At 51.8% G+C, this 24,354-nt stretch overlaps 7 protein-coding genes across 7 annotated transcripts; 4 read left to right on the top strand and 3 right to left on the bottom strand.

The window, feature by feature from the left end:
- Window positions 1-713: 713 nt before the first annotated feature.
- On the top strand, window positions 714-2,971 carry N7443_004904 (Hsp70 family protein; the record flags this gene model as incomplete). Its single annotated transcript, XM_056884960.1, has 4 exons — window positions 714-740; window positions 808-934; window positions 999-1,064; window positions 1,188-2,971. The coding sequence occupies 4 exons, from the start codon at window positions 714-716 to the stop codon at window positions 2,969-2,971; spliced, it is 2,004 nt and encodes a 667-aa protein (XP_056743238.1).
- Window positions 2,972-7,169: 4,198 nt separating this feature from the next.
- On the top strand, window positions 7,170-8,742 carry N7443_004903 (uncharacterized protein; the record flags this gene model as incomplete). The annotated part of the gene is made up of 2 exons (XM_056884959.1): window positions 7,170-7,559; window positions 7,621-8,742. 2 exons carry the CDS (start codon window positions 7,170-7,172, stop codon window positions 8,740-8,742), a joined length of 1,512 nt encoding a protein of 503 aa, XP_056743237.1.
- Window positions 8,743-9,341: 599 nt separating this feature from the next.
- On the bottom strand, window positions 9,342-10,644 carry N7443_004902 (S-adenosylmethionine-dependent methyltransferase; the record flags this gene model as incomplete). The annotated part of the gene is made up of 3 exons (XM_056884958.1): window positions 9,342-10,102; window positions 10,368-10,529; window positions 10,584-10,644. 3 exons carry the CDS (start codon window positions 10,642-10,644, stop codon window positions 9,342-9,344), a joined length of 984 nt encoding a protein of 327 aa, XP_056743236.1.
- A 728-nt stretch (window positions 10,645-11,372) lies between these two features.
- faa4 (long-chain fatty acid-CoA ligase FAA1) lies at window positions 11,373-13,524 on the top strand (the record flags this gene model as incomplete). The annotated part of the gene is made up of 2 exons (XM_056884957.1): window positions 11,373-13,379; window positions 13,435-13,524. The coding sequence occupies 2 exons, from the start codon at window positions 11,373-11,375 to the stop codon at window positions 13,522-13,524; spliced, it is 2,097 nt and encodes a 698-aa protein (XP_056743235.1).
- Window positions 13,525-14,087: 563 nt separating this feature from the next.
- N7443_004900 (uncharacterized protein) lies at window positions 14,088-14,368 on the top strand (the record flags this gene model as incomplete). The annotated part of the gene is made up of 2 exons (XM_056884956.1): window positions 14,088-14,101; window positions 14,161-14,368. The coding sequence occupies 2 exons, from the start codon at window positions 14,088-14,090 to the stop codon at window positions 14,366-14,368; spliced, it is 222 nt and encodes a 73-aa protein (XP_056743234.1).
- Window positions 14,369-17,850: 3,482 nt separating this feature from the next.
- On the bottom strand, window positions 17,851-19,221 carry N7443_004899 (NDT80/PhoG-like DNA-binding family protein; the record flags this gene model as incomplete). The annotated part of the gene is made up of 1 exon (XM_056884955.1): window positions 17,851-19,221. One exon carries the CDS (start codon window positions 19,219-19,221, stop codon window positions 17,851-17,853), a length of 1,371 nt encoding a protein of 456 aa, XP_056743233.1.
- A 661-nt stretch (window positions 19,222-19,882) lies between these two features.
- Window positions 19,883-20,086, bottom strand: N7443_004898 (uncharacterized protein; the record flags this gene model as incomplete). Its single annotated transcript, XM_056884954.1, has 1 exon — window positions 19,883-20,086. The coding sequence occupies one exon, from the start codon at window positions 20,084-20,086 to the stop codon at window positions 19,883-19,885; it is 204 nt and encodes a 67-aa protein (XP_056743232.1).
- Window positions 20,087-24,354: the final 4,268 nt, after the last annotated feature.

The following is a 24,354-nucleotide window of genomic DNA, read 5'->3' as shown; positions in this document are numbered from 1 at the left end:
CGATCCAGTCGGAGAGCATTGATACCGCCATCTACATTCGGACCGATTATCGTCCTCTTCCCAACGGTCGACAGACTGAAGAGAGCGAGGGTCACACGACACATGGCCACGGACCCCCAAATCCCCCAAGCTCGAAAGCATCAGGGACACATTGCCATTGAGCTGGGAGAATCATCTCAATCTGGCCCGATTCTCCAGGAAAGGGTTCGGGGACCCTCGCCGGTTGCCCGAGGTTATTTGCCCGAGGCTATGGTATGTACTGACTGGACTGATGGTGCTTGGGGTGGCAGATTGCTTTGGAATAACATGGAGAATGAGACAAGGCGTAGACACCCTGGGGTAGGCACCCCGTATATCACAGTTAGGTATCATGTTCTAGATAAAACCAAAACAACAATTTTTGCATGTAATTCCATCCCTTCCATCGACCACAGAATGACGGCATCATCACTGACTTTGTGTACACTCCTTAATTTAATGCCGGGCGGTGATGGATACGCATTCTTGATTGGTCCCGGGACACGGTTCTACCGGCTTCGACCGGTCGCTCGAAGCTCCCCGACAATTTCTTCCCGTTCTTCCTCCCTTCTTCTCCTTCTCCTTCTCAATCTCCATCTTCAACCCTTCTTCCCCTTTTCTCCTTTCATCACTCTGCGATTGAGTCGTCGAGTGTAATACCCTTTTCTAGTTCTTGTTTTACTTAATATTACACAATGCTTCCTTCTCGCATTTCCCGCGCGGTAAGGTTTCCCGGGAGAAAAATTCGTCACGCGTCGCAACATTTCCACTGACTCTTTGTCGCAACAGCTCCCCCGCGCTGCTTTCGCTCGCACCACCCCTACCTCCAGAATCCCCGGCGCTGCTTTCCGCCGATGGAACTCCACAGAGGGTGGCGAGGAGAAGGTGAAGGGCCAGGTTATCGGTATTGATCTGGGTAAGTAGCATCTTATAACGGCAATGTTATCCATCAAGCAGGATCCTAACATTGATAAATACAGGTACCACCAACTCTGCCGTCGCTGTTATGGAGGGCAAGGCCCCTAAGATTATTGAGAACGCTGAGGGTGAGTCACAAAAAATTTTCTCCCTGGCTAGGTGGCCAGAGCTCTCCAAGTCAAGATTGGAGATTCTGGCGCCTGGGCATCAAAAAATGAAGGAAATAGATCGCTAATGCTGTTTCCGAACAGGTGCCCGTACTACTCCCTCCGTTGTCGGTTTCGCTCAGGATGGTGAGCGTCTCGTCGGTATTGCCGCCAAGCGTCAGGCCGTTGTCAACCCCGAGAACACCCTCTTCGCTACCAAGCGTTTGATCGGCCGCAAGTTCACCGACATTGAGGTCCAGCGTGACATTAAGGAGGTCCCCTACAAGATCGTCCAGCACTCCAACGGTGATGCCTGGGTCGAGGCCCGTGGCCAGAAGTACTCTCCCTCCCAGATCGGTGGTTTCGTCCTGAACAAGATGAAGGAGACCGCTGAGGCCTACATGAGCAAGCCCGTTAAGAACGCCGTCGTTACTGTCCCCGCCTACTTCAACGACTCTCAGCGTCAGGCTACCAAGGACGCCGGTCAGATCGCCGGTCTCAACGTCCTCCGTGTCGTTAACGAGCCCACTGCCGCCGCCCTTGCTTACGGTATGGAGAAGGAGAATGACCGTGTCGTCGCCGTCTATGATCTTGGTGGTGGTACCTTCGATATCTCCGTTCTGGAGATCCAGAAGGGTGTCTTCGAGGTCAAGTCCACCAATGGTGACACCCACCTTGGTGGTGAGGACTTCGATATCCACCTCGTCCGCTTCATCGTTGAGCAGTTCAAGAAGGAGTCCGGTGTTGACCTCGCCGGTGACCGCATGGCCATCCAGCGTGTCCGTGAGGCCGCCGAGAAGGCCAAGATCGAGCTGTCCTCCTCCCTCCAGACCGAGATCTCCCTTCCCTTCATCTCCGCTGGCCCCAGCGGTGCCCTCCACATCAACCAGAAGATGACCCGTGCCCAGCTCGAGTCTCTCGTTGACCCCCTCATCAGCCGTACCACCGAGCCCGTCCGCAAGGCCCTCAAGGACGCCAACCTTCAGTCCTCCGACATTCAGGACATTATCCTGGTCGGTGGTATGACCCGTATGCCCAAGGTCACCGAGTCCGTCAAGTCCATGTTCGGCCGTGACCCCGCCAAGTCGGTCAACCCCGATGAGGCTGTCGCCATTGGTGCCGCTATCCAGGGTGCCGTCCTGGCCGGTGAGGTCACCGACGTTCTCCTGCTCGATGTCACTCCCCTCTCCCTCGGTATCGAGACCCTCGGCGGTGTCTTCACTCGTCTGATCAACCGCAACACCACCATCCCCACCAAGAAGTCCCAGACCTTCTCCACCGCTGCTGATATGCAGACCGCTGTTGAGATCAAGGTCTTCCAGGGTGAGCGTGAGCTCGTCAAGGACAACAAACTCCTCGGAAACTTCCAGCTTGTTGGCATTCCCCCTGCCCACCGTGGTGTTCCCCAGATTGAGGTCACCTTCGACATTGATGCTGACTCCATTGTCCACGTCAACGCCAAGGACAAGTCCACCAACAAGGATCAGTCCATCACCATTGCCTCCGGCTCCGGTCTTTCCGACTCCGAGATCCAGTCTATGGTCGAGGATGCCGAGAAGTACGGTGAGGCTGATAAGGAGCGCAAGGCCGCCATTGAGGCCGCCAACCGCGCCGATAGCGTCCTGAACGATACCGAGAAGGCCCTCAAGGACTTCGAGGACCGCCTCGACAAGACCGAGGCCGAGTCCATCAAGGAGAAGATTGCCACTCTCCGTGAGTTCGTTGTTAAGAGCCAGTCTGGCGAGGGCTCTGCCACCGCTGAGGAGCTCAAGGAGAAGGTCGACGAGCTCCAGACCGCCTCCCTCACCCTGTTCGACAAGATGCACAAGGCTCAGAACGAGCAGCAGCAGCAGCAGGGTGGTGAGCAGCAGGGTGAGAACAAGCAGTAAGCTGCTTCACTCCTGACTATTTCACCTTTGGTCACCCCGCGTGACTAGTGTATTTTTTTTCTTTTCCTATATTTCTTGTTTCCTTTGTGTTAAAGAGACTCCCTGATTACCTCCGCATGTTCTTTTCTTTTTACGCATTAACTGTACACATACTCCCAAGGCCCTTTTTACCCCCTTCTACGTTTCTGGTGTCTCGGTGTTTGATTACCAACCTGTATGATCTATTTTCCCCATTTTCTTCCCTTCGTCTTTTCGCCTGCACCTCTGCGCCCAGGCCTCGAGCCTGGTCAGAGAGTAAGCCGGGATTGTCTACCATTGTATCTAATGACATTACGGCAAGGGGCCACAAAAAAGGATGCTGGGATTTGGCTAGTTGGGTGGCATGTGACAATAGAAATCGGAACATTCTCCTCTCTTTTTTTTTTTTTTTTAATATTTTGAATCCAACTGTAGAGCCGTTATGGCATAACTTGGGTGCAGCTTATGTTCTTTCCCCAGAAGGCATGAGCAATTGCCAACGAATTACTTGGATTGTTACCCTGCGGCCACGCTACCTAATACGCCAATAGATTCCCCGACGAATGACAAATACGGGCTATGCGCGGCTGCGTGCTCTTCTCATCCGGGATGCACCCTGCAAGTTCCCAGGTGTCCACCATGTATCCCATATCCACCTCTCCACTCCTAGAGTTTCAGTCTGACAGGCAAGTCCAAATTTACCACCCAAGGCCAATATCGGACAGCGTGGAAAGCGATAGGTCGGAAACATGCCTGACACACGGCTTGTTCTTGGGTTTGGAAATCCCAGCAAATTTTGATCCCCAGGTGCTTGGGCCCATGGCTTGGCCACAGCTCTAACGGAGTGTTCCATCTCGGCAGTCGATTAGAGTGCCTTTTGCGGAAGAAAGAGACGTCGGTTTCAAAGTTTACTTTTCTAACACGATTATTGTGCCGCCGACACCGGCTTGAAACACTCTAGTCTATGCACAATTCAGCCACAGAGCCCTTTTCTATGATGTTTCAGACGATAGCGGGACGGAAGATGCTGTATTTTCCGGGACGGTGTGAACGTAGGACTTTTGTTCGCCTTTGTTGTCCCGTGAGTGTAAAAGGGGAGCTTGACAGGAGCCAAGGTGCAGAACAATGGGCTGATCGGCGCTCATTTCTAAACTGCAGATCGATGGCTAGATCGGCCAATCTCCGATCGTCCTCGACCCCCTGTTAGACGATCTTAAAGCATGGACAATTTTGAGCTCTGAACTCAAGATGCGGTATGGGTGTTGACATAGAACTTACTTTCTTTTCTTCAAAAGCAATATACTGTATACTTTAAATTTGAAGTGTAAAGTATATAGCTAAGACGAATGTTCTACAGGCTGCATTTCAGGCTCCATGTACGTTGGCCATTCACTGTTACTTTCAAGACGCATACACCGAAAACATTGGAAATAAAGAAAAGAGCGAGATTCCATTGAAATCACATTTTGATTTCGCGCGAATTGTATCTCGTGCCCTGCAAGCCATCCAAAGAGGCAAATGTCCATTTATTGAGACTGTGCAGCTGAAGACGAAACCTACGTGACCACGTGACCTTCTAGCTCTCAGAGGGGGCCAGGAACACTTTCAAAATAATTCTTCTTGACTCATGTTGACCGACAAACACTTAGCTCGATACAACCAAGCAGGGCCAAAAAGTAACCTAATACACAATTGTGTTTTAATCTAGAAACCGGATTTCAGAAGTGGACGGAGTCCGTGAAGGTAATGTGCCCTTGACTCCGCCAGACAAAGACGCGCGACCAAAACTTGGTAAGCTAGTGCAGCTAGTGTAGACAGACCAATCGCCTCTATAGTCTCGATTCCTTGCATGAAACCTCGTAACAATTCAAACGAGATGCCAAGCGAGGGCATTTCGCGGTGAAGTATTGGGTGGTCTATGTCCGTCCTTTTGACCAAGCAAGGAAATCAACAAACAACCGTCCCAATATCCCCGGTCTCGGTCTCGGTCACAGTCACAGTCACAGTCACAGTCACGGTCTCGACTCTCGACCCTCGGCCGTTGCGTTATCTCTCATTCTATCATTCACAGGGATGGCCACGAGCGTGATGCAGCTCAGGCCAATCTGGACTCGGGTCGCCGGTGACAGCGAAGCAGTCGTGCGTGCTTTGCTGCAGCGGCGGGCAGTAGCAAATCATCGTTGTACACACCAGTCGGGCTTCCAAGTGGGTCTAGCAATGATGTTTGTGAAATTACGAGGCCCGAGATCCAGCATTAGTGGATGGATCATGTTCGGCTTGAAAACGGAGACTGAACAACATGGGGCCTAAGAAAAATTTCAAACGCCCACATAACCAGGCCTTTGGTAATTCGTCGATCACACTCAGACTTGTGAGACCGTCCACGTTAGCGTGCCCCTAGTGCTGTTGTGTATGAATTATTTCCCATTGTGTCCCCACTTTTTACACTCCATTTTATTTCCACCTTACCCTAAGCCCTGACGTCTGCCGTTTGGCGGCGAACTTTGTACGAGAAAAGACCCGGGCAAACTGGGGGCTTCTATGGCTCCAGAATTGGGAATGCGGGAACAATGGAGCTTTGGACCATGGTAATTTCCCATCATCGTATAGATGCCTCATTTCTCATCTCTATCGCCTATTTGGTTGTTCTCTTCTAAAGGCCACCCTTGCCTACCCCCTCTTTTGGAGCTACCACTAGTTACCCGATTGGATCATTCAAATCCAATATACCGATCTCACCGGACAATAATCTCCATCATCCCAATTATGAGGTTGAATAGGAGCAATGTACCCAAATGGCCTGATCGGTAACCCAGATTGTATGGCCCTGCCACATCGGGCCGATGTACCCTGCACACAGTCGGGTCATCTCCCTTGACCTATAGCTCTCTAGTTTCTGCAGACTTATCGCCTGCGATGCTCCGTTCTGAGACCTGGGACAGTAAACTATTTCGTTCTAGCAGCTTCGAATCCCGTGGAACCCACTTCCCCTGTGTTACATAATGATCTCCCGCAATGACCACGGCGCGCCTTGGCAGACATGACGGTAGATCTACGTTGTGCGATTGGTGGTTGAGCCCGGAGGAAGCTTCAAGCTCGCCCTTTGCTCACTGGATTTGATTCGGCTGTTCCAGACTGGGTTTCTAAGTTCGCGCCCGCACTTAAAAAGTGACTGATCATCGATAGACCTACTCCTGTTTTTTCTCCGGAGGCTGTCCGGTACTCTTAGACCTTTGCCCCAAACAAAAGGTAATTGATTTGTAGCAATACGATTTGAACTGCCATGTGGAAAAAATACACTGGATTGTTGAGATCAGTCACTTGACCCGAACAGAATAGTAACCCCTGACGAACCACACATAGTGAATCTTTGGTACCAAGTGTGTTCAGAGTGGGACTCCCGGGTACCTTTTTTTTTTTTTTTTTTTTTCCCTGGGGGGGGGTTTTTTTTAGCATCCCAGGGCATCGACAACCTGCACAAAGTTACATACCCACCGGAAAAGGTCAAGGTCAACTGACTCTCGATCCGTCAGGCTAGAGACCAAAACAGCTAGTGCTAGGGATTGTCGCAATTCCAATCTCGAGCAAATCTCCAAGAAAGGATTTGTGATTGTTGTGATTTGATTACATCGGGCCACTAGCGCCGCGCCAATCCATGGAAGTCTTCGCCCACTGACCGCATCGACCAAACTGGTTTTGCTGCATGCCAAACGTACCAGGTGGACCACAAAGTATGATGATACGCCCCGGTAGTGACGGCTGACCCGGTGTGACTGGGTGATCTAATTGAGATCCTTGTTCCTCCCCCCTAATTACCTAGCTCAACCTAGCTTGGATGATCCCCTTACGCCGTTACGGGAAATTTCAAGATAACGGGGGTGCAGGCCAAGGGTCGCGCTAGTGGATTTTGTCATTTCTTATTTCAATTTTTTTTTGGCTATTATTATAATTGATGGGTTCTATGGGGACGTTTGGATGTCAATCCTTTCCTAACCACCCATAGATCGGGAATGGGTCCTTCCTCTTGATTATTGTCTTGCCCACCCGGTTTCTATTTTCGCTTCCCTTCTTTCCCTTTCCCTTCTTCTGCTTCCTGAGAATAGAGCTTTCCCCTCATAGCCCTCTATAGTGACCTCTAGGGCTTGAGGTTTGGATTTATTGACTCACTGGTGACCTCGTCATGGCTACTGCACCCCCGGTACCACACCCTGTTCCCGACAGTGGTATGAATGGCCATGGTCATCACGGTATCCCACGCTATCATCCCATCGCTATGAATCCCAATCCCCCACCTCATCCATCAATGCCTCCTCCGGAGCAGATGGTGCAAAATCACCATTTCCGCCACTTTGCACCGCCGCCGTTGCACGATCTTCACCCACACCCTGGTCCCTCGCCGGTGCCGCAACCGCCGAGTCCAAGCTCATTGGAGCAGATTGAAGTCCGCCTACGACAATTGGAACATGAAGAAATGAACCGGATGGCTGCCCGCCATCATATCCTTGCAGTGCGCAAGCGGGAAGATGAAGAATTCCGCAGATTGACAGAAGGCGCCGAAGCCGAAGAAGAGGTATACATCTTTTCCTAGTATCACAAGTTTACAGGAACCATAAAATTCTAACGTAAACCAGGACCTGCGAAGGCAGAGAAAAAGGATTAAAAGAGAGTCGATGGGCTTGATTCAGAATTGTACAGTCGACTCGCCGCCATTGCGGCCTACACCACCGCGCCGGTTGTCAGAGACCAGCGCGGCCACAACACTCGCTTTCTTCAAGCAGCAGAGTCCACCGGAGCCTCGTCAAACTCCTCTTCCTGTATCACAGCCTCCACCTCCACCTTCTATGCTCCCGCCGGCTCATATGCACCCTCAATCTCACCCACCTCATCCACCTCATCAAGCTCATCAAGCTCATCAAGCTCATCCGCCTCACCAAGCCCATCAACCTCATCAACCTCATCACCCTCCTCCGCCTCCGCCAACTCAGCAGCACCCTATTGCTCCACACGACCCTTCTGCTGGCCTGGGTTCTATCCGACGCAAGCAAAAGTACACTATCAAGAATGTTGAGGCCTGGGGCGAGCGCCATGGCCGTCCCGCCGCACATGATCCATCTGGCCGCGCTTTATGGAAGCGGCCATCGGATGGAAGCCTAGTTTATCTCACATGTCCTATTTCAGGCTGCGGGAAATCAGATTTCGTCACCCTCCACGGATTCATGTGCCATTTGACCAAAAAACACAAGGACCGCACATTGGGCAGCCAGTCACGAGCCCTCGAAATCTGCGGCATCGTCTACGACCCTAACGCTCCACTCCCACCCATTAGAGCTAGCAACCGCGCCTCCACGGAGGAGAGCCCGGCAGCAATGGACCACGACGGCGAACAGCGAGACGACGATCTCGACTCCGAGGACGAAGAAATGGAAGACGACCCCCGGGAAGAGTCATATCGAGTAAAAACCGAGGTCACGGAACGCTCGATCCCAGACGCAGAAGACTCCTCGTTACCTCTTGACACCTCTACGCCCCCCAACCCTATTCTCAACGGATCCATTAAGCAGTCCATTTTATCCATTATCGACCGCACTCCGGAACTGGAGCCGCGGGACGCCCTTGCCTCCCTGCCAACTTCGGAAAGCATCTCTCAAGGGCCAACGCCACATCCCGGGCAGACCGTCCCCTCCAAGCGCAAATACGAGTACTCGCCTGAGAAGGAGAACACCGAGCCAAAGGAGGGATCTACGCCTGCGTAGTCCCACCCGGTCATCATCTGATTTTACCATCTAACCAAACCTTGACGTGATATCCGTGAGGTTGCATTTGGAAAGTAAAAGTTCGATCTGAACATGTACCCACCTTGCATGTCGTTTTCTTCTCTCAATACCCTTATTTTTTGTTTGTTTGGGCGGCTTGTTCTTGTTCTTATCCTGCCACTCTGTGGCAGGACTTAGATTGACGGATATCGCTCTTGTCTATAATTAATTTGCATCAAGCATGTTTATACTCATATACACGAAATTTATGGTTCGTGGTTAATACAATGATGGTCTTTCCCTGGTTCACACCGGGGTACTTTCCAAGCATGATTTCATTTTCGTATTTCGATGTTCTGAGACGGTACGCAAATTGCCTTGATTTCAATATTTATGACCTGTAGATTGGATGTCACTTTCTGTGGGGATGATATCAAGCTTTCAGTCTGCAAGGGTGCAAGGGATCAGAAGCTTCCAAGGTTCATGGGCCTAGCTTCTTTCAACAAATCCAGTGAATCGTTACTCGGCAATAGTAGTCTTGAAAATTTTACGTGTCTATGTACAGCTGGGTATAGTTTGAATCGTACTCTATCTGCATTTCAATTCTTCTCCCTCACCATGAGCAAATGTACTAAGTACCCGTTGCCACCCTTTAGCCCATCCCCGAGAGCCTCATCGCTTAACCTCCAAACACGAAACTCTCGTAGGGTCTCCCGAAGCCAGGTCTCAAAGACATCCGGGGAGCGCTGCTGCTGCGCAATGATGCAGACCGTCGGCGGGCGACGAGACTGAGAGTCCGATTCCTCTGAAGGTTGATACGCAGGGCGTAAACGAGAAATCTCAGCACATGTGCGCACAAATGGTGCGACGAGAGCTTCGTTATAGATACAATCACAAGAGAGCAAAAGGTCGAAGCCTAGATCCTCCTCTTCGACGTCATTGTCATTATTGTGAAGCGTATCACGGCCACTGGTCTCAGACTCGATACAACCCTTCAGCAAGCCGGGTTGATCCGTTTCCCAGTCCAGGGTAGTGAATGTGATATTAGAAGCCGTCGGGATCCCGGCGGACTGCTTTTTAGTTGCAGATTTTCCTTTAGCTTTACTACCCCTTTGCTTGGCCGAGGGTGCATTCACAGCCGCGTTGGCGTCAACATTTGTGCGAAACAGACGCCGGACGTACTCTTGGTCCGTGGCGATGTAGTGTTGCACGGTGGGGGCCACGGCCAAGGCGACTAGGGCAGAGATGCCGCAGCCGAGCTCGGTTACCACGGAGTCCGAGGAAAGGAAGCCGTGTGTTCGGAGAGGATTGGAAGGGGAGGATATCCATTCCGCGAAGTGGGGTGTGATTTTCCAGAGGACTATTTAGAAGTGTCACATGTGGTTAGTTCCAGGTGATGTGTTTGACAAATGGTGTCTATAGCAGAGGTACCATAGAGCCAAGCATGAACCAGGCCCCACGGACAGTATTCCGAACCCGAAAATCAAATGACAAGGCCCAGACCGAAGCCGAGGCTGAATTTTCCCCGGGGGACCCTTTGGAAAATAAGACAAACTGCGGGGTGTCCGTGCATGGACCTGGGGAGTACGGAGTGTAGGTTGGGGAGGCGCAGATCATGAACTTACCGGCGCCCGTTGTGCCCCCGGCACGAGAGGACGAGAGCAACGTCGGAGACTGGTGGATTGAGTACTCGCCGCCACGGATCGTCACATCGACGGTCGTAGCGCGGGAGTCGACGAACCCCAGGTTGCTCGAGGGGATCTCTTGACTGAAGAGGAGGAAGGCTTCTGGAGACAGATGAGCGGTCTATCATAGCTGGATTTTAGAGAGACAAAGCATACCCTCTTCAGCATCCGTGACCTCCTCACCAATGGCCAGGAACTCGGCGAGTCGGGTGTTCATGATGGGGATTTTGTCGAGAAAAGGATTTCTACCTCAGAACACTACTTGATCACGGGACCAGATTCCCACGAATATCGAGAAGATGCCTTCTAGCCAATCTACCGCGCACCCGAAGCTAGCCAGTCGATATCCGAGTGTAGTTTACTAGTGAACCTTTACTCCGCTGGTGTGTTGGGGCTCCCGCCCAACAGAAAAACAAAACGGAAACTGATCTGCCGGACTAACACTAAACTCTAGCTAGAGGACACTAAAACAGTTCAAAGGCACCGATGTTTCCGACATGCAGTGCACAGGACCGCGGCTCGTATAAACGTGAACCGAACGACGGATACCCTATGGTCCTCTTTATTTGTAAATTAAAAGCAAAAGTCCCGTAAAAGTGGCTCCTCGACGACCTAGGAATGTGCGTCATCCTGTCGGAGCCCAGCCACTGCGCGAACGGACTTCCCTGTACCTAAGTTAGCACCTAAGGTAGCTTCCCTGCCCAGCTTCCTCGTTTTCTTTTTTCCTTCTCACGACCTTCCCGCTCAACTCTCCAAGCTGCAGCTTCTTCTCCTTATTGCTTTGGCATCGGGTAAGTCGTGTGCCGGACCCTCGAGCTCCTTTGCCGCCCCCCCCCCAGAGTCCGGAATCCACTAACGTCACTGCTAGCGGAGTTTTCCAAGCCACTGCCGGAACTTCCTTAACCTCTCCCTTCTATCCCTCTCAGCGTTACAGCTACCACAAACATGTCGAAGCGCGACCTACACATCCAGCCGCGCATGGCCAAGAAGGGCCCCTTCTCGGTCGAAGCGCCCGGCTACGAGCCCGTCCAGGGGGAGACCATTCCCCGCCGGCATCCGGCCGCGAAGGATAAGCTGATCGTGCGCCCTTCTGAAGATGTCGCGACCACCTACGATAACTTCCGCCGTTCCGCCCGCTTGTTCGGAAACAACAAGGCCGTCGCCAGCCGCAAGCTGGTCAAGACGCACACCGAGAACAAGAAGGTCAAGAAGATGGTCGATGGTGTTGAGAAGGAGGTTGACAAGCAGTGGACCTACTTTGAGAAGAGCGGGTACACCTACAAGACCTTCCTTGAGTACGAGCAGCTCTGCCTGCAGCTCGGTAGCGGTCTGCGCAAGCTCGGCCTCGAGAAGGATGGCCGTATTCACCTCTACGGCGCGACGAGTGCACACTGGCTGGCCATGTCGCACGGTGCTGCGTCTCAATCAATCACCATTGTCACTGCCTATGATACCCTCGGCGAGGACGGCTTAAAGCACTCCCTCAAGCAGACCTCCAGCACTGCCATCTTCCTCGACCCCGGTCTGATCCAGTCCCTGACCAACGTCCTGAGTGAGGTGCCCTCTATCAAGTTCGTTATCTGGAACACCGATGACGAGGTGAAGCAGGCGGACCTTGACAAGCTCAAGAACGACTTCCCCGAGATCACGGTGCTCAGCATTGAGGATCTGCGCAAGAGCGGCGAGGAGAACCCCGTGGACCCCGTGCCGCCTAAGGCCGAGGATCTCTGCTGCATCATGTACACCTCCGGATCTACTGGCCCGCCCAAGGGTGTCTCTCTGACCCAGGCCAACGTGATCGCCGCGACCGCCGGTGTCAACGAGATCGTCGGACCCTACATTGGCCCCAAGGATTCTTTGCTCACATACTTGCCGCAGGCTCACATTTTGGAGTTCATGTTCGAGAACCTGTGCCTGTTCTGGGGTGGCTGCATGGGCTACGGTAACCCGCGCACTCTGTCAGATGCCTCCATGCGCAATTGCAAGGGTGATATCCGCGAGTTCCAGCCTACTATCCTGGTTGGTGTCCCGGCTGTTTGGGAGTCCGTGAAGAAGGGTGTCTTGAACAACCTGAACAAGAACAGCATTATCATAAAGAGCATGTTCTGGGGTGCTATGGCTGCCAAGAACTTCCTTCTCAACAACGGCTTCCCTGGTGCGGGCATGGGCGCTTCCATTCTCGACGCTGTCGTCTTCAAGAAGCTTAAGGAGGCTACCGGTGGCCACCTGCGCATTATGATGAACGGCGGTGGCCCCATTTCCAAGGATACCCAGCGCTTCCTGTCCATGGCCATTGCTCCCATGATTGGTGGCTATGGTTTGACCGAGACCTCCGCCATGGGTGCTTTGAACGACCCGATGGCGTGGAACCCCAACGCCCTTGGAGAGATTCCTGCCTCGGTGGAGATCAAGCTCGTGGACTTCCCCGATGCCGGATACCTCGCCAAAAACAACCCCCCTCAAGGTGAGATCTTCATCCGCGGTGGTAGTGTGACTTCTGGGTACTTCGACAACGAGGAGGAGACCAAGAGCGCGTTGACTGAGGACGGATGGTTCATGACCGGCGATATCGGCGAGTTCGACTCCAACGGCCACCTGCGCATCATTGACCGCAAGAAGAACCTGGTCAAGACTCTCAACGGCGAGTATATCGCTCTCGAGAAGCTTGAGTCTGTCTACCGCTCATGCCCTGTTGTTGGCAACATCTGTGTCTACGCTGCCGAGGACCAGGACAAGCCGGTCGCCATTATCGTGCCCGTTGAAATTGCCCTGAAGAAGATTGCTAGCGAGAACGGTATTGAGGGTGACACCCTGGAGACCCTTGTGCACAACGAGAAGCTTCAGCGCCTGGTTCTGCAGCAGCTCCAGAGCTCCGGCCGTGCCGGTGGCCTGCGCGGTATCGAGATCATCAACGGTGTTGTTCTGTCTGACGAGGAGTGGACCCCACAGAACGTAAGTGGTCACTAGGGACAACGAACATATATTTGACAGCTAACACCATACCCAGGGTTACATGACCGCTGCCCAGAAGCTCCAGCGCAAGAAGATCATCAGCACATACCAGGCTCAGATCGACAAGGCCTACGGCAAGAAATAAAAAAACTGACGATGCGCTCCTGATATTTTCGGGTTTATTAATTGGTTTCTTTTCTTCTCTATTTCTCTGCTCTGTTACCCTCTACCGCGATTGATTTTTACCATGCGATCTCCCAAGCCTTGTGATATATGACTTTGCATTTTCTGTGGATGGCCCTTGGCCACGATGTAGACGAGACAGTGATGAATGTGGAAATGACGTTGCGACTGGCTTGCTTTCAACATAGCTGATAACTCGTCCTCGGTCAATTCCTTTCTCTCTGACATTTTGCGCCTCGTAAGCGCCCATAGAATCCATCCGAAAGTACTTCTCCACCCTGTATACTTCGGCCACGGTTACACCACTACACAGGCGCCCAGGCCATAACAACTGTACGAGTGGTACAAGCCCTTGGCAGGTACCTGGCAGATTGTCCACGCCTTGTATCGACCGGTACTTCTGTAGCGAGGTTTGCGAGTGCCTCAGGCCTAAGCCTGAAATGGCTAGTTCTGGCACGTGACTTCAACATCCAAAGCTCGACGGCGGTTTCTCTTCAGAGTTGACACAGCACTCGAACGCACATAATGTCTCTGTGGAGGTATGTTGAATAAGAGTCTTTGGCTCTACCGTCTTGCCTCGGAGCTAACATTTGCCTAGCACCTACCGATCCCTCACCCCCAAAACCCGAGCCCTGTTCGGCGTCGGTGTCATGGCCTGGGCGTCCATCGGACTGTGGACCTCACCCCAAGTCGAGGATGCACTGGGCATGGCCTCTACGACGGAGGAACAAGAGGCTCTGGATAAGCAACTGGCTGTTCGGATTTCGCGTGTCGGAGGGGACGAGAAGGAAAGCCGCGTGAATTAAGTCGGACCGTCAAAACCCTCGACGGAATACTATCTGGATGTCTCGGTCGCTACAAGAGACCCCGCGCGGATCAAATTGGACGCATAATAGGAACAGAATGGGCTATGCACACCCCCCAACTCGTCAATGCTCGACCACAGACATATTCAATACCCGGACTCCCCCCTCCAATGGCACTGCATCTAAGCCCTCGCGAGACATTCCCTTCGGATCGGGGTTCAGAAGCAGGCCCGTACTCGGGATTCATCGATACAACAACGAGGTCAGAGCACAATTTCCATATCACTAAGCCACGCGCAACAAGCCAGACCAAATCCACACCCGTGAGTCCGAGCTACGTCCGTGCTACTGAATGTTGCATGATGTTTCGGAGGGACAGATGTCTACTTTGGGCCTGCGCTGGGTTTGCAGAAACCTGCACGTCGGGAAAAAAAACCTGGTGGCTGAAGGGCAGGTGGCTTGTCTGGTCCAAATCGTGATTTTGCTAGGCTCGGCGGTGATAAACCAATCGTGGGCTGGTTTATTCTCCGGTTTGGATGTCCGGAAGGCCGGCTTTGATTGGGGCATGGTTATGCTGGTGTTTGGAATGGGAATGCGAGACCTGTTGTATCGGACCCTGTTTTTTCCTGTGGTTGAGCTTTTGCATGGCTGTCTCCGGTTCATTGTATTGACTTATTATGTACTGTGATAGCAGTTTAGGTCTCCCGTACGGAAAGTAAATGGATAACCAACATTTGAAATTTTATTCAAACATATTTCTCAGGACAATACCTATACTCAGACAAAAGATGAGTGAATCTGATCATATCTACATCCTGGCCTCTGTAGCGAAGACAATTCTTCACCATGCCGTGAACAGCAATCCCCAAACCAACGTCGTCCCAACTCCAAGTCACCCGCCTATCCATGAGCATACCTGACGTGCCCAAGAAAGATCTCTCTTCCGCGTGGGGAGACAGAAGCCGTTGACGTGGACCAACAGAGAAACTTCGCGATCCATGCTGGCTGGCTATGAACTCCGCCCAGTGACCCAGTAAAGCAGGGGCTACACATCCGACGGGTCTGAATCCCGACCTGCAGCGCCCGAGCCCTGGTTAAGTCGAACCTGGCCAACCATTTAGGGCTGCTTTGCGCCGATATGACTTGGGTAGGTGGGATCTTGATCATTGAACAGGGGCTAGAGTGACCAGGAAGGAGCATGAAGATGTGAGCATTGCGGTTTTGGAAGAGGCAGATGCAAAATGGGCATTTGATTGCTAGAGACTGTGTATTTAGGCTAGAGACGGAAGACGAGGTACCTTGATACACGCGAGAGGGAATCCTGGTCTCGCATGGTTGTCTAGAATAGGTTACGCAAAAGTTGGACCCGTTGCACTCACAACCCAGGGTTCAAGCCAGTTTTGTCGACGGATAGCGATGTGCATGTCCGACGAGCCAGGATTAATAAGGTGTTTTTTTTGGTTTTTTGTGTTTTTTCTTGAATGGAGTTTGACCTGGATAGTCGACAAGTATCATACGTTAGATGAATCGTTTCTTGAAATTGCACATGCTCAAAATTGAAGACTGGATATTGAAGGCAGCAGTTTTTACCTCTCGGAATCGTTAGTCATCTGTCACCTGTCGTGCAACCTACTCAGAGTCAAGACTCGATTGCACATACGGCGAGCCAAAGTCAAGGAGATATCTCGGGGTTTGAAGATGTCATCCATTTTTCCAAGTTAGTGAAATATTTACCAGAAGAAACAGGAATATGAGTTTGCACATGGTCTGACATCCCGTATAGAGAGTGGGTGCTGAGTCTACGGATTGTCTTTTCGGCCCATGGCCCTTGTACGACGTGCAGATGTTTAGGGCCCCAGCACTGGACGATCCCGACGCGCGGTGGATTTTGGGCGATCCTGTGATTTCCACTTCAGAACCAATGATAGAAATAATGATAGAAATACCACCGTAGGATGCATCGAGCAAAGTCTAGTCTCAGGCCAGGTGAGGCTCCTACTCACTCGCAGCAGGCGACTAGGATTCATGCCCTTAATCGAGACGCCTGCAGAGAGCCACGAACCATCGGCACTTGCCGATGTACGTAAGAACATGGTTATAGTCTTGTCATGGGGTCAGTGTTGTAGGATTGGAGGTTGCGTGACGACGGTGATTCAGCCCCTTGTACTTTCACTGCCACGCCCGAATAGGAGAAGCCAGATAGTAGACTACGTTGAATTATACCCTAGACCTTGGTGCTTTGACATCAGACCAAAGTACCCTGCGTCTTGTAGCCGCAAGTCGAGCAGTAAATTACGTGCGCACGCATCATCGATTGGGGGGGGCGGATTAGGGATCTGCATGTTCTACCACAGACCATCACAGACCATCACAGACACATGCACTTGTGAGGGGTATCCGTAGTCCCTTGCCTTCTACATCATTATCGTCATTCATCATCGTCCCCATCATGTGTACCGGGATATATTTCCAGAGTTCTCTAGGAGAGAAGTGCTCCTGCCCAAATGGGCTGCTGCTCGTGGTTCGTGTTTGGTTCTTATGCTGCATCTTGCCATCTACCAGACACATAAGGCTCGTCAATCTTGCTCGAAGCCCTGCTCCAAATATCTCTAAAAGCAAATCAGATAACAATAAAAGAAAAGTCGCATCCAAACACCTTGCGCCACTAGATGTCCCTTAATCTTGCCCTCATGCAACCCCTGCTCATGTGCGCTTACTCGGACAACCCTCCCCGTCCTAGATTCACCAGCACCCCCATGATTTTTCTTTTGACCTGGAACGTTTGTGGAGGGAGCTAGGCCAATAAAAAGCTGGTAGATGCGGCGCCCCATTGGCCATTGGAGCTGGAACCGAGTTGCTCCCTGCAGACACCCTGGGCAGAATCAAGTACTGGACCAGGACTGCAGCTAATAACGGCTCCTGGCGGACAGGGCGAATCGGGGAATTGTGCCACTTGCATGGGGTGATGAGGCTATGACAGATGGGTAGATTGGTGTAAATTGCAGAGGGCAATAGAGAGCTTGGCATAACATGCAGTGCAATTCTGGGTGGTCTCCCTTTTTCAAAATTCTGGGGTAAGAAAATTATTCAAGCAAAAAAATACAAACAAGGAAAAGAAATGACTTGAAAGCAGGGGAGGCTTGTTGTCAATTTTGTTTGAGCTGGAGACCCGGGAGCTTGCGTTCTCTGCAGCTCATATCAACTTGCCGGCCCGGTCCTTCCGGAGGACTGAAGAGGAATTAAGAGAAGGAAATGAAGGGAAGATCTGCAGAAAAGGATCCAAGAAATAAAAGCCAATCTCAAGAAAAAAAAAACAAATACCCCAGATACTCAAAGTCCCGTAATTCATTTGCCCCCCCCCCCCCGGGCGCCGTCCTGCACCAATCCGCAGTCGCATTTGCCTGTCTGCAACCTGCACTAAAGTTTCCCTCAAGGATAAATCACATCAAACAGGAAAGAGAAAGTAAGAACATATGGGGCATCTAGGTGCATAGGCTATGCGGATTCTGTATCGGGTCGTAACGGCCATAGGTCGAGTAGACCGGGTCGTATCCGCCCGCGCTCGAGCGATGCTGGTTGGGTATTGCTGGAAATTCCGGATCCTGATACGGGTCCAGAGTAGATGCCGTCTTCATCGTATCCATTGGGTCCATGGTATCATTCATCATGGAGTAATCAAAGCCGGATGAAGACGATGACGAGATAAGTGGGCTGTCGCTCAGAGGGGAGTGCTCAGTGGTAGACATCTGGCGGTAGTCTTGTCGTCCGTATGATAGGCTACTCCTGTGTCCATCATACATCATTAGGGGCGAGCGTGCATTTTGACCCATGCCGTGAGAAAGCCCTCCAGGTCCATCACCGCTGCTTCCATCGGGGCCCATGCTCGTGGTGCTATCGCGACGCCCGTCCTTGTAGTGACCGGGCGAGCGTCCTCGAACAACCATTTGGTGCGAGTGTTTCCGAGCAATGAGAACCCACTGCGGATCGTTACCAACAGGTCCAGAAACCTCAGCGTGGAGCTCGACTACTAAATTGTAGAACTGCTGTTGAGCTCGGCGCTTGCCGTTGTTGGCAGTCGCCTTCTGGAATTGGATTCGCTCAAACATATGGGAGGTCGCGGGCTGAGCACAAGGCTGAGGAGTTCCTGTGAAAGACGTGTTGTAGTCCGTAGACTGCGAACCCAGGGGGAAACCAACATGGCCGTGATTTCCAGTTGAAACACCGAATGATGGGGGCGGAGAGGGCTGAAGTGGGATTCGACATGGCTTGCGTTCTGACAGCTTGTCCCTTTTAGGAGTGTGCTGAACAAGCTCTCGAGTATCCCCGTATTGTCCATTAACAATGGCGGAAATGGACATGGCGAATCCTCGAATTGGTTCGAGGGTCTGATCTGGGTGACGAATGTAGAGAGGGACGGTGGAAGGCCAAGGATGGAGACTGAAGCTGCAAGTTACAGCGAAATAATTTCGTCGATAGCAGGTCCATTTCCCATCGGATGAGAAGAAGCCTCTTCCAATCTTCGCTTGGACGTCTGGCTTCACAGTCTGCTGAGTGCCTCCAACTTCCGCCACGATTGCCTCGAGAACACTCGTTTCTTCAAAAGGGGGTGCTTCAACCTGGGTCTGGGATCGCTGTGTAGGCTCTGCCAATGGCTGCTGGAAGATGGGAGTCTGATTTCGGTCCAGCATACCTTCCAGGACTCGAGAAGTACCCGAGTATTGATGAGCACGGGAGACATCATTCACACCTGTCAGTGGCATTCCCATGCCCCGATGGAGGGTGTATGTTGAGGAAAATGCGTTGCTTCTGCCCATCAATGCTGGAATGGAACTGGCGTGAGAAGCTGTCTGCATAGCCGGAGGATGACTGGAAAAGAAAAAAGCAAAGCCCATTAGTACTGCATAGGTATTTAAATCAGAACGCTAACGCTAACGCTTACAGAGCCGGGACTCTTCGAAACTCTCCCATCCTATCGAATGGATGCTGGTGCTGGCTCAAATGTGGAAAGATAGAGCCAGAGGTGGGCGAAAAAGAATCTAGTCGAAGATCGGGATCAGTCAGCTGGGAATGTTGTTAATAGTCCGCCGAGAAGATCATACCAGAACAGGAATCTGGAGGAGTCATTGCGAGAGCAGCGGAGCCGGGGTAACTATGGAAAAGGAACGACTTTAGTACATTACATCACCACAAAGGATGGTAGAAGCGAGCTGCAAGACAGTCAAAATGGGAAGAAGGACCATAGGAAACCGAGGCTGGCGCTAATTCCGTATTGTGTAAGAAGAAATCGAGACGGGCGCTCGATCAGGCAAGAAGCAAAACAAAGACACGAGTTCAGATAAAAAAGGACAAAACATCGGAATAAACGCATGCAGGTTGCGGATCAGTATGGAAGGTACCGAAACAGGCTGGACTCAAGTCTAAGCTGCCCGGACCCGGAGGAGGCACAACGACAAGGGGGTCGAGAGACCGAGAGAAGGGCAAGGGCAGTCCGGATTGAAAGCGAACAGAAATAACTTACTGTAAGTCCTGCATCGCAGGCTGTTGCGCATGGTACCGCACGCCGTTGGTGACAGGTATAGAGGCGAGCGCTCCGACTCGCTGGCAGTCATCGTCGTCAAAGGGGAACCCTGTCACATGGGAGCCGATATAGTCACCTTCGGTGGTGGCTGGGCAGTCCATGGTGAATGATTCCGGAAGCAGAGTGGCTAGATGGTGCATATTAGACTCTGGGAAAATGGATGCCAAGATTCACAATATCACACCGGCCGCACGACGGCGAAAAGAAAAACGCAGGGTATCAGATGGTGACTCACAGGGATTCATCTTGATCGTGCTGATGCCAGATGCGTCGAGGACCCTGAAGTATGGCTAGTTGAGGTGACACCGGCGAGACGCCCAAGCCGTCGCCTGGCCGTAGACTTCTGAGAGTGGCGAGACAAGGCTGTCTACAATGACAGCCGTGTTAGTTACCAGGTCCAGGATCAGCTCAGCATCGGTATTTGCTCACAGGTGATTCAAGCAACCGGTAGGCCGAGCACTTTGTCGGGGGGTGGGGGTGGTGTAAGGACTTATAAGTGTATATCGTTAGGGCACATTTCACGAAAAACGAACCAAAGACAATCCTCAGAGTGAAGTAAATGAGGGGAAAAAATGCAAACAAACGCAAGATACCGGGGTTAGAAGGGCAGTGTCAAGAGCGCAGAGAAAGCGAGCCAAGATAAAAGAGACACAGAGGGGCGAAGATGAGAATAAGAGCATGATTTCTAGGCAACGGTAGTGTCTCATTATCAGCTTTTCTGTGGAATGCAGAAGTAGCTGTCGGGGAAAATGATCAAGAGGGGTGCGTCACCGGTTGATAGACAAATGGGATAACTTCCTATTTGGGATCTGCTCACGTCCAGTAATCGGGCCTCCCGCCCTCCTCAAAGTCGATCAAGACTGAAGTCCTCGATTTAGAAGATCAACAACCCGTGTAGGTAAGAATGAGAGATATTGCCCATGCAATGCAGTGGAAAAAATAGCATGTAATCTGAAGAAATGCAAAGGAGCTAAAGGGAGACTTACTGACGCGATTCAGTGCAACTGCCCTGAAGGTGACCGCGCGTGGAAGGCCTGGAATGCAACAACAGGCTGAAGACTCCGGAGGTCTGCAACCCCAGATAGAGGCGATCAGCGCAAGGCCCAGGAAAAGAAGTACCGACAACACGGTACAGAATATAGACCTTTCTCTCGGGTTCTAAAGGAGCCAGAATAATATCTTCGTGGGATGTCGGTGATTTTGTGGCTGGGTTGAAAAGTCTGGGGAAAGAAAATGGCCTTGAACGGACGAGGTATGCAATTGATATTTGTTTCCCGGCGATGATACCGGGGGGCCTCTTGTCGAACCCTGGTAAGCTTGTAGAGAGACACCCCAAAATAGCCTCAGACCCTCACGACCCGACGATAAATTGTTGCCACGAGTTCCTGTGGGAACTGGGTCTGCCAGGGACAGCGAAATACAGTTGTATTCGGCAAAGCGACAGTGGGTGGCAGCAGGCATTTTGCAATAGGGGTCCAGCCATAATCCATATCGGCCAAGTATTTCCGTAATATGGAAAGATCTAGGCTTTTTGCATTTTTGGATCCAGAGTTTTTCTTTTAATTATTTTCGCAATTACGTTTTTGTGATCCTTGTCCCGGCAGATGGAGACCAGCCGAATGGAGTATAGAATGGGTACGGGAGGTGGGGGGAGTGCGAGATGCCCAGAGGAAACAGTAGCATCGACTCATTGGTCCGAGCTCTAGACAGTCTGATTGTTCAAGGAGCATGGCATTGGTTCGAACCTTCATGTTACGTGCCCTGGAATCCAAACCTGCACGGACAGTGGCCGACCCAAACTTGAGGTGGGTATGGGCCCAGGACGCGAATCAATAGCAGCCAGGGAGGGTGTATCTTCCATTACAGCTCTTACAGTAAGTCTGGGGTTCCAGCGCGAACACCCGGTAGACGGGACGCCGCAGGAAAACCAAATAAGATGAAACTAGAAAGGATGGAAGAAATGATCGTCACCCAGGATACCCGTGCAGACTCCCAGCCGCATGACAGTGGTGGATGTATCAGACTTTGGGGACTGCAAGCCAATAGACCGTGCCGATAGCCTAGAAAGTAATAATTCGCCCGTGGCAAGAAAAGCAAGTAAGAGGGAAAAGACGCCTTGCATAGGTCGGATACACCCAAGGAAACTCGATCAGCGTCTCTACAACTAGCAACTACCATGATAGGGTTCCTGCTAGATTTATTGCCACACTTCCGGTATGGAACAAAAAGGAAAGCGAAGCGATCGGCACTTTTCATTCAGCCAGGTGCATTGTGCAGGCTGGCAATTCTCTCACCGACAGATGCCTAGGGCGAAAAATGTCAGGTAGCGCCGGCGATGATCTTCCGGGCCAATTCGATTGCGCCACTGAGAGGATCTTGCACGCGTGCTGGGCTATGACCGATGTAATCACACACCCCAATTTGGGAGAGGTGGCTCCACAAGGATACCCGAAGTAGATGCAGCGGGTGCGGTCCGTACCCGATCGTCTCTTCCAGAATAGCAGTCCCGGGCCCACTCGCGGGCCAAAACCGCTCATCCAACGAAGTGCATTTTGGGTAGGATCCGGTAAACTGAAATTATAGATCCCAAGATCCTGGGTGGACCCCAGCCGCGATTAGCCCTGGTTAGTCTTGATCGAGTTGACAGAGACTGCAGTGGTGGCTGGAAGATCGGCTCATACTGCAGGAGGCTAGCTGATCAAGATGGCAAATTGCGAAAAGCGATGGAAACGTATCCGGAAGTTCATGATTGGCTAGACCCGGGGGGTCTGATCGATACTCGTCATTAGTCATTGGGGGTTACTGTATGTTATGCAGGGCAGTTCCTTTCAGAGGCCATTTGAACGCGACGATCCCAAATGCAGTACTGGGTGCAGGAGACGACGGTCAGCATTCTCTAGCAGCCGAGATTCACATGTGACCAAATGATAACATGGAAGGGATGTAAGTTTGGCTCTCAAGGGCGCCATGGGCGGCACTTGTGGGGGCGGTGAACAGGTCCCTCGTCTTTGGTGTCATCCGGTGCCGATTACGGGCGCCCATCTCCACAGTTAAGCATATATATCTGTATAGCTTACATAGTCTGGGGCTGCAGGTGGTGTACACCCCAGCCGTTTGAGTAGTCCTTTCGCTCTGCAGGTCTTTCAGCTCCTGTTCCTCCAGGCCCCCTCAGTGACGAATCGAGGCTACTGTCCCGTTATACTGCTAGATCGATCCACCCGTACCCGGGCCGGGATCCACAGCCGTTCTCCACCAGTTACGATCTATCACAGACGAGATGGACCGAGTACATGGCACTAGATTATGAGATACATAATTACTTCGCAATTGAAAAGATCCGATCCCGGCTGGTGGAAAGTCCGCACGGCCCTATACTGCAGGTACCTCTCTCTCCTAAAGTGTAATTGGTTGCGCGCTAAGAATGGATCTGGATTTGAATGACTGAGGTGAAAGAAAGGCTACAATATTGCATGAACTCAGCACCCCCCCCCCCCCGGCCGTCCATGGATCTGAGCTTCGGCCCCGGCAAATCACCCGGGCGAGAGAGTTTATGAGGCTGTTCAGCGTTGCATATTCTCCTGAGACAGTCCAGTCCGGTGCACGTGTCACTCCTTTGCCCGTTACGAAAATAATTGGCATTGGTATTTCGACGTGGAAACATCTCGTGTGACTTCACGTCAATCCTTCTGACCATCTCCCGAGCTGCATCCAACCGGATGCTTAGGTTCAAGGAAGACAAAGGTCTATGGAGAGCGTCGGAACTGCCTTCTAATTGCATGAGCCGTTTTACTTTTATTTCGGGCGTATATATCCATCAGCTATTGGCTGGAGACAAGCAGCGTGGTATACTGAGAAGGGCAGCCGGTAATATTCTAGACTGCCTGGCCCTTGCCCCGTAACCCCAGCTCATCATGCCCGTGGGTCTAGGATCTTGAATCCCACTGTGGGCCTTATTCTGAACCCCAACAACACCCTCAAATGATCGCATCTAGGTGGGGTCCGTGTCAGCATTGCCCAGGTTCACCCTAGACAAAACCGGGAGAGGTCGTTGGCAACCGCCCCTCGAATCCTATGCGCGGCTTATCTAGGCTAACTTTCATGCTATCCACCAGGATCCATGGCTCCGAGTCTTGTCCGTTGCGTTAAGGTTCGGGACAGCCATTGATCACACCGGACACTCCATTCTCCACCCATTGGGGGCTGAAATGCACGGAGCGGAAGTTCAAGTCAGGTACCGAGACAGAACTTGGTAACTTCCTGCGAGACCCATTTTTGACAGTCGATCTTCCATAACTCGACACTAACGACTCAATGGTCGCAGCTTGCATATCGACGAAACTCAACCCCGGCTCTTCGTACGGCCTCTGGACACAAAGTTTGGCGATTTGTTGTGTATCACGTATGGCAG

Source organism: Penicillium atrosanguineum (assembly GCF_028827265.1).
Source record: "Penicillium atrosanguineum strain IBT 20685 chromosome Unknown utg000003l_segment0_segment0, whole genome shotgun sequence".
Classification (NCBI taxonomy): Eukaryota; Fungi; Ascomycota; class Eurotiomycetes; order Eurotiales; family Aspergillaceae; genus Penicillium; species Penicillium atrosanguineum.
The sequence above is the reverse complement of the archived record's forward strand: the minus strand, read 5'-3'. Positions and strand labels throughout refer to the sequence as shown.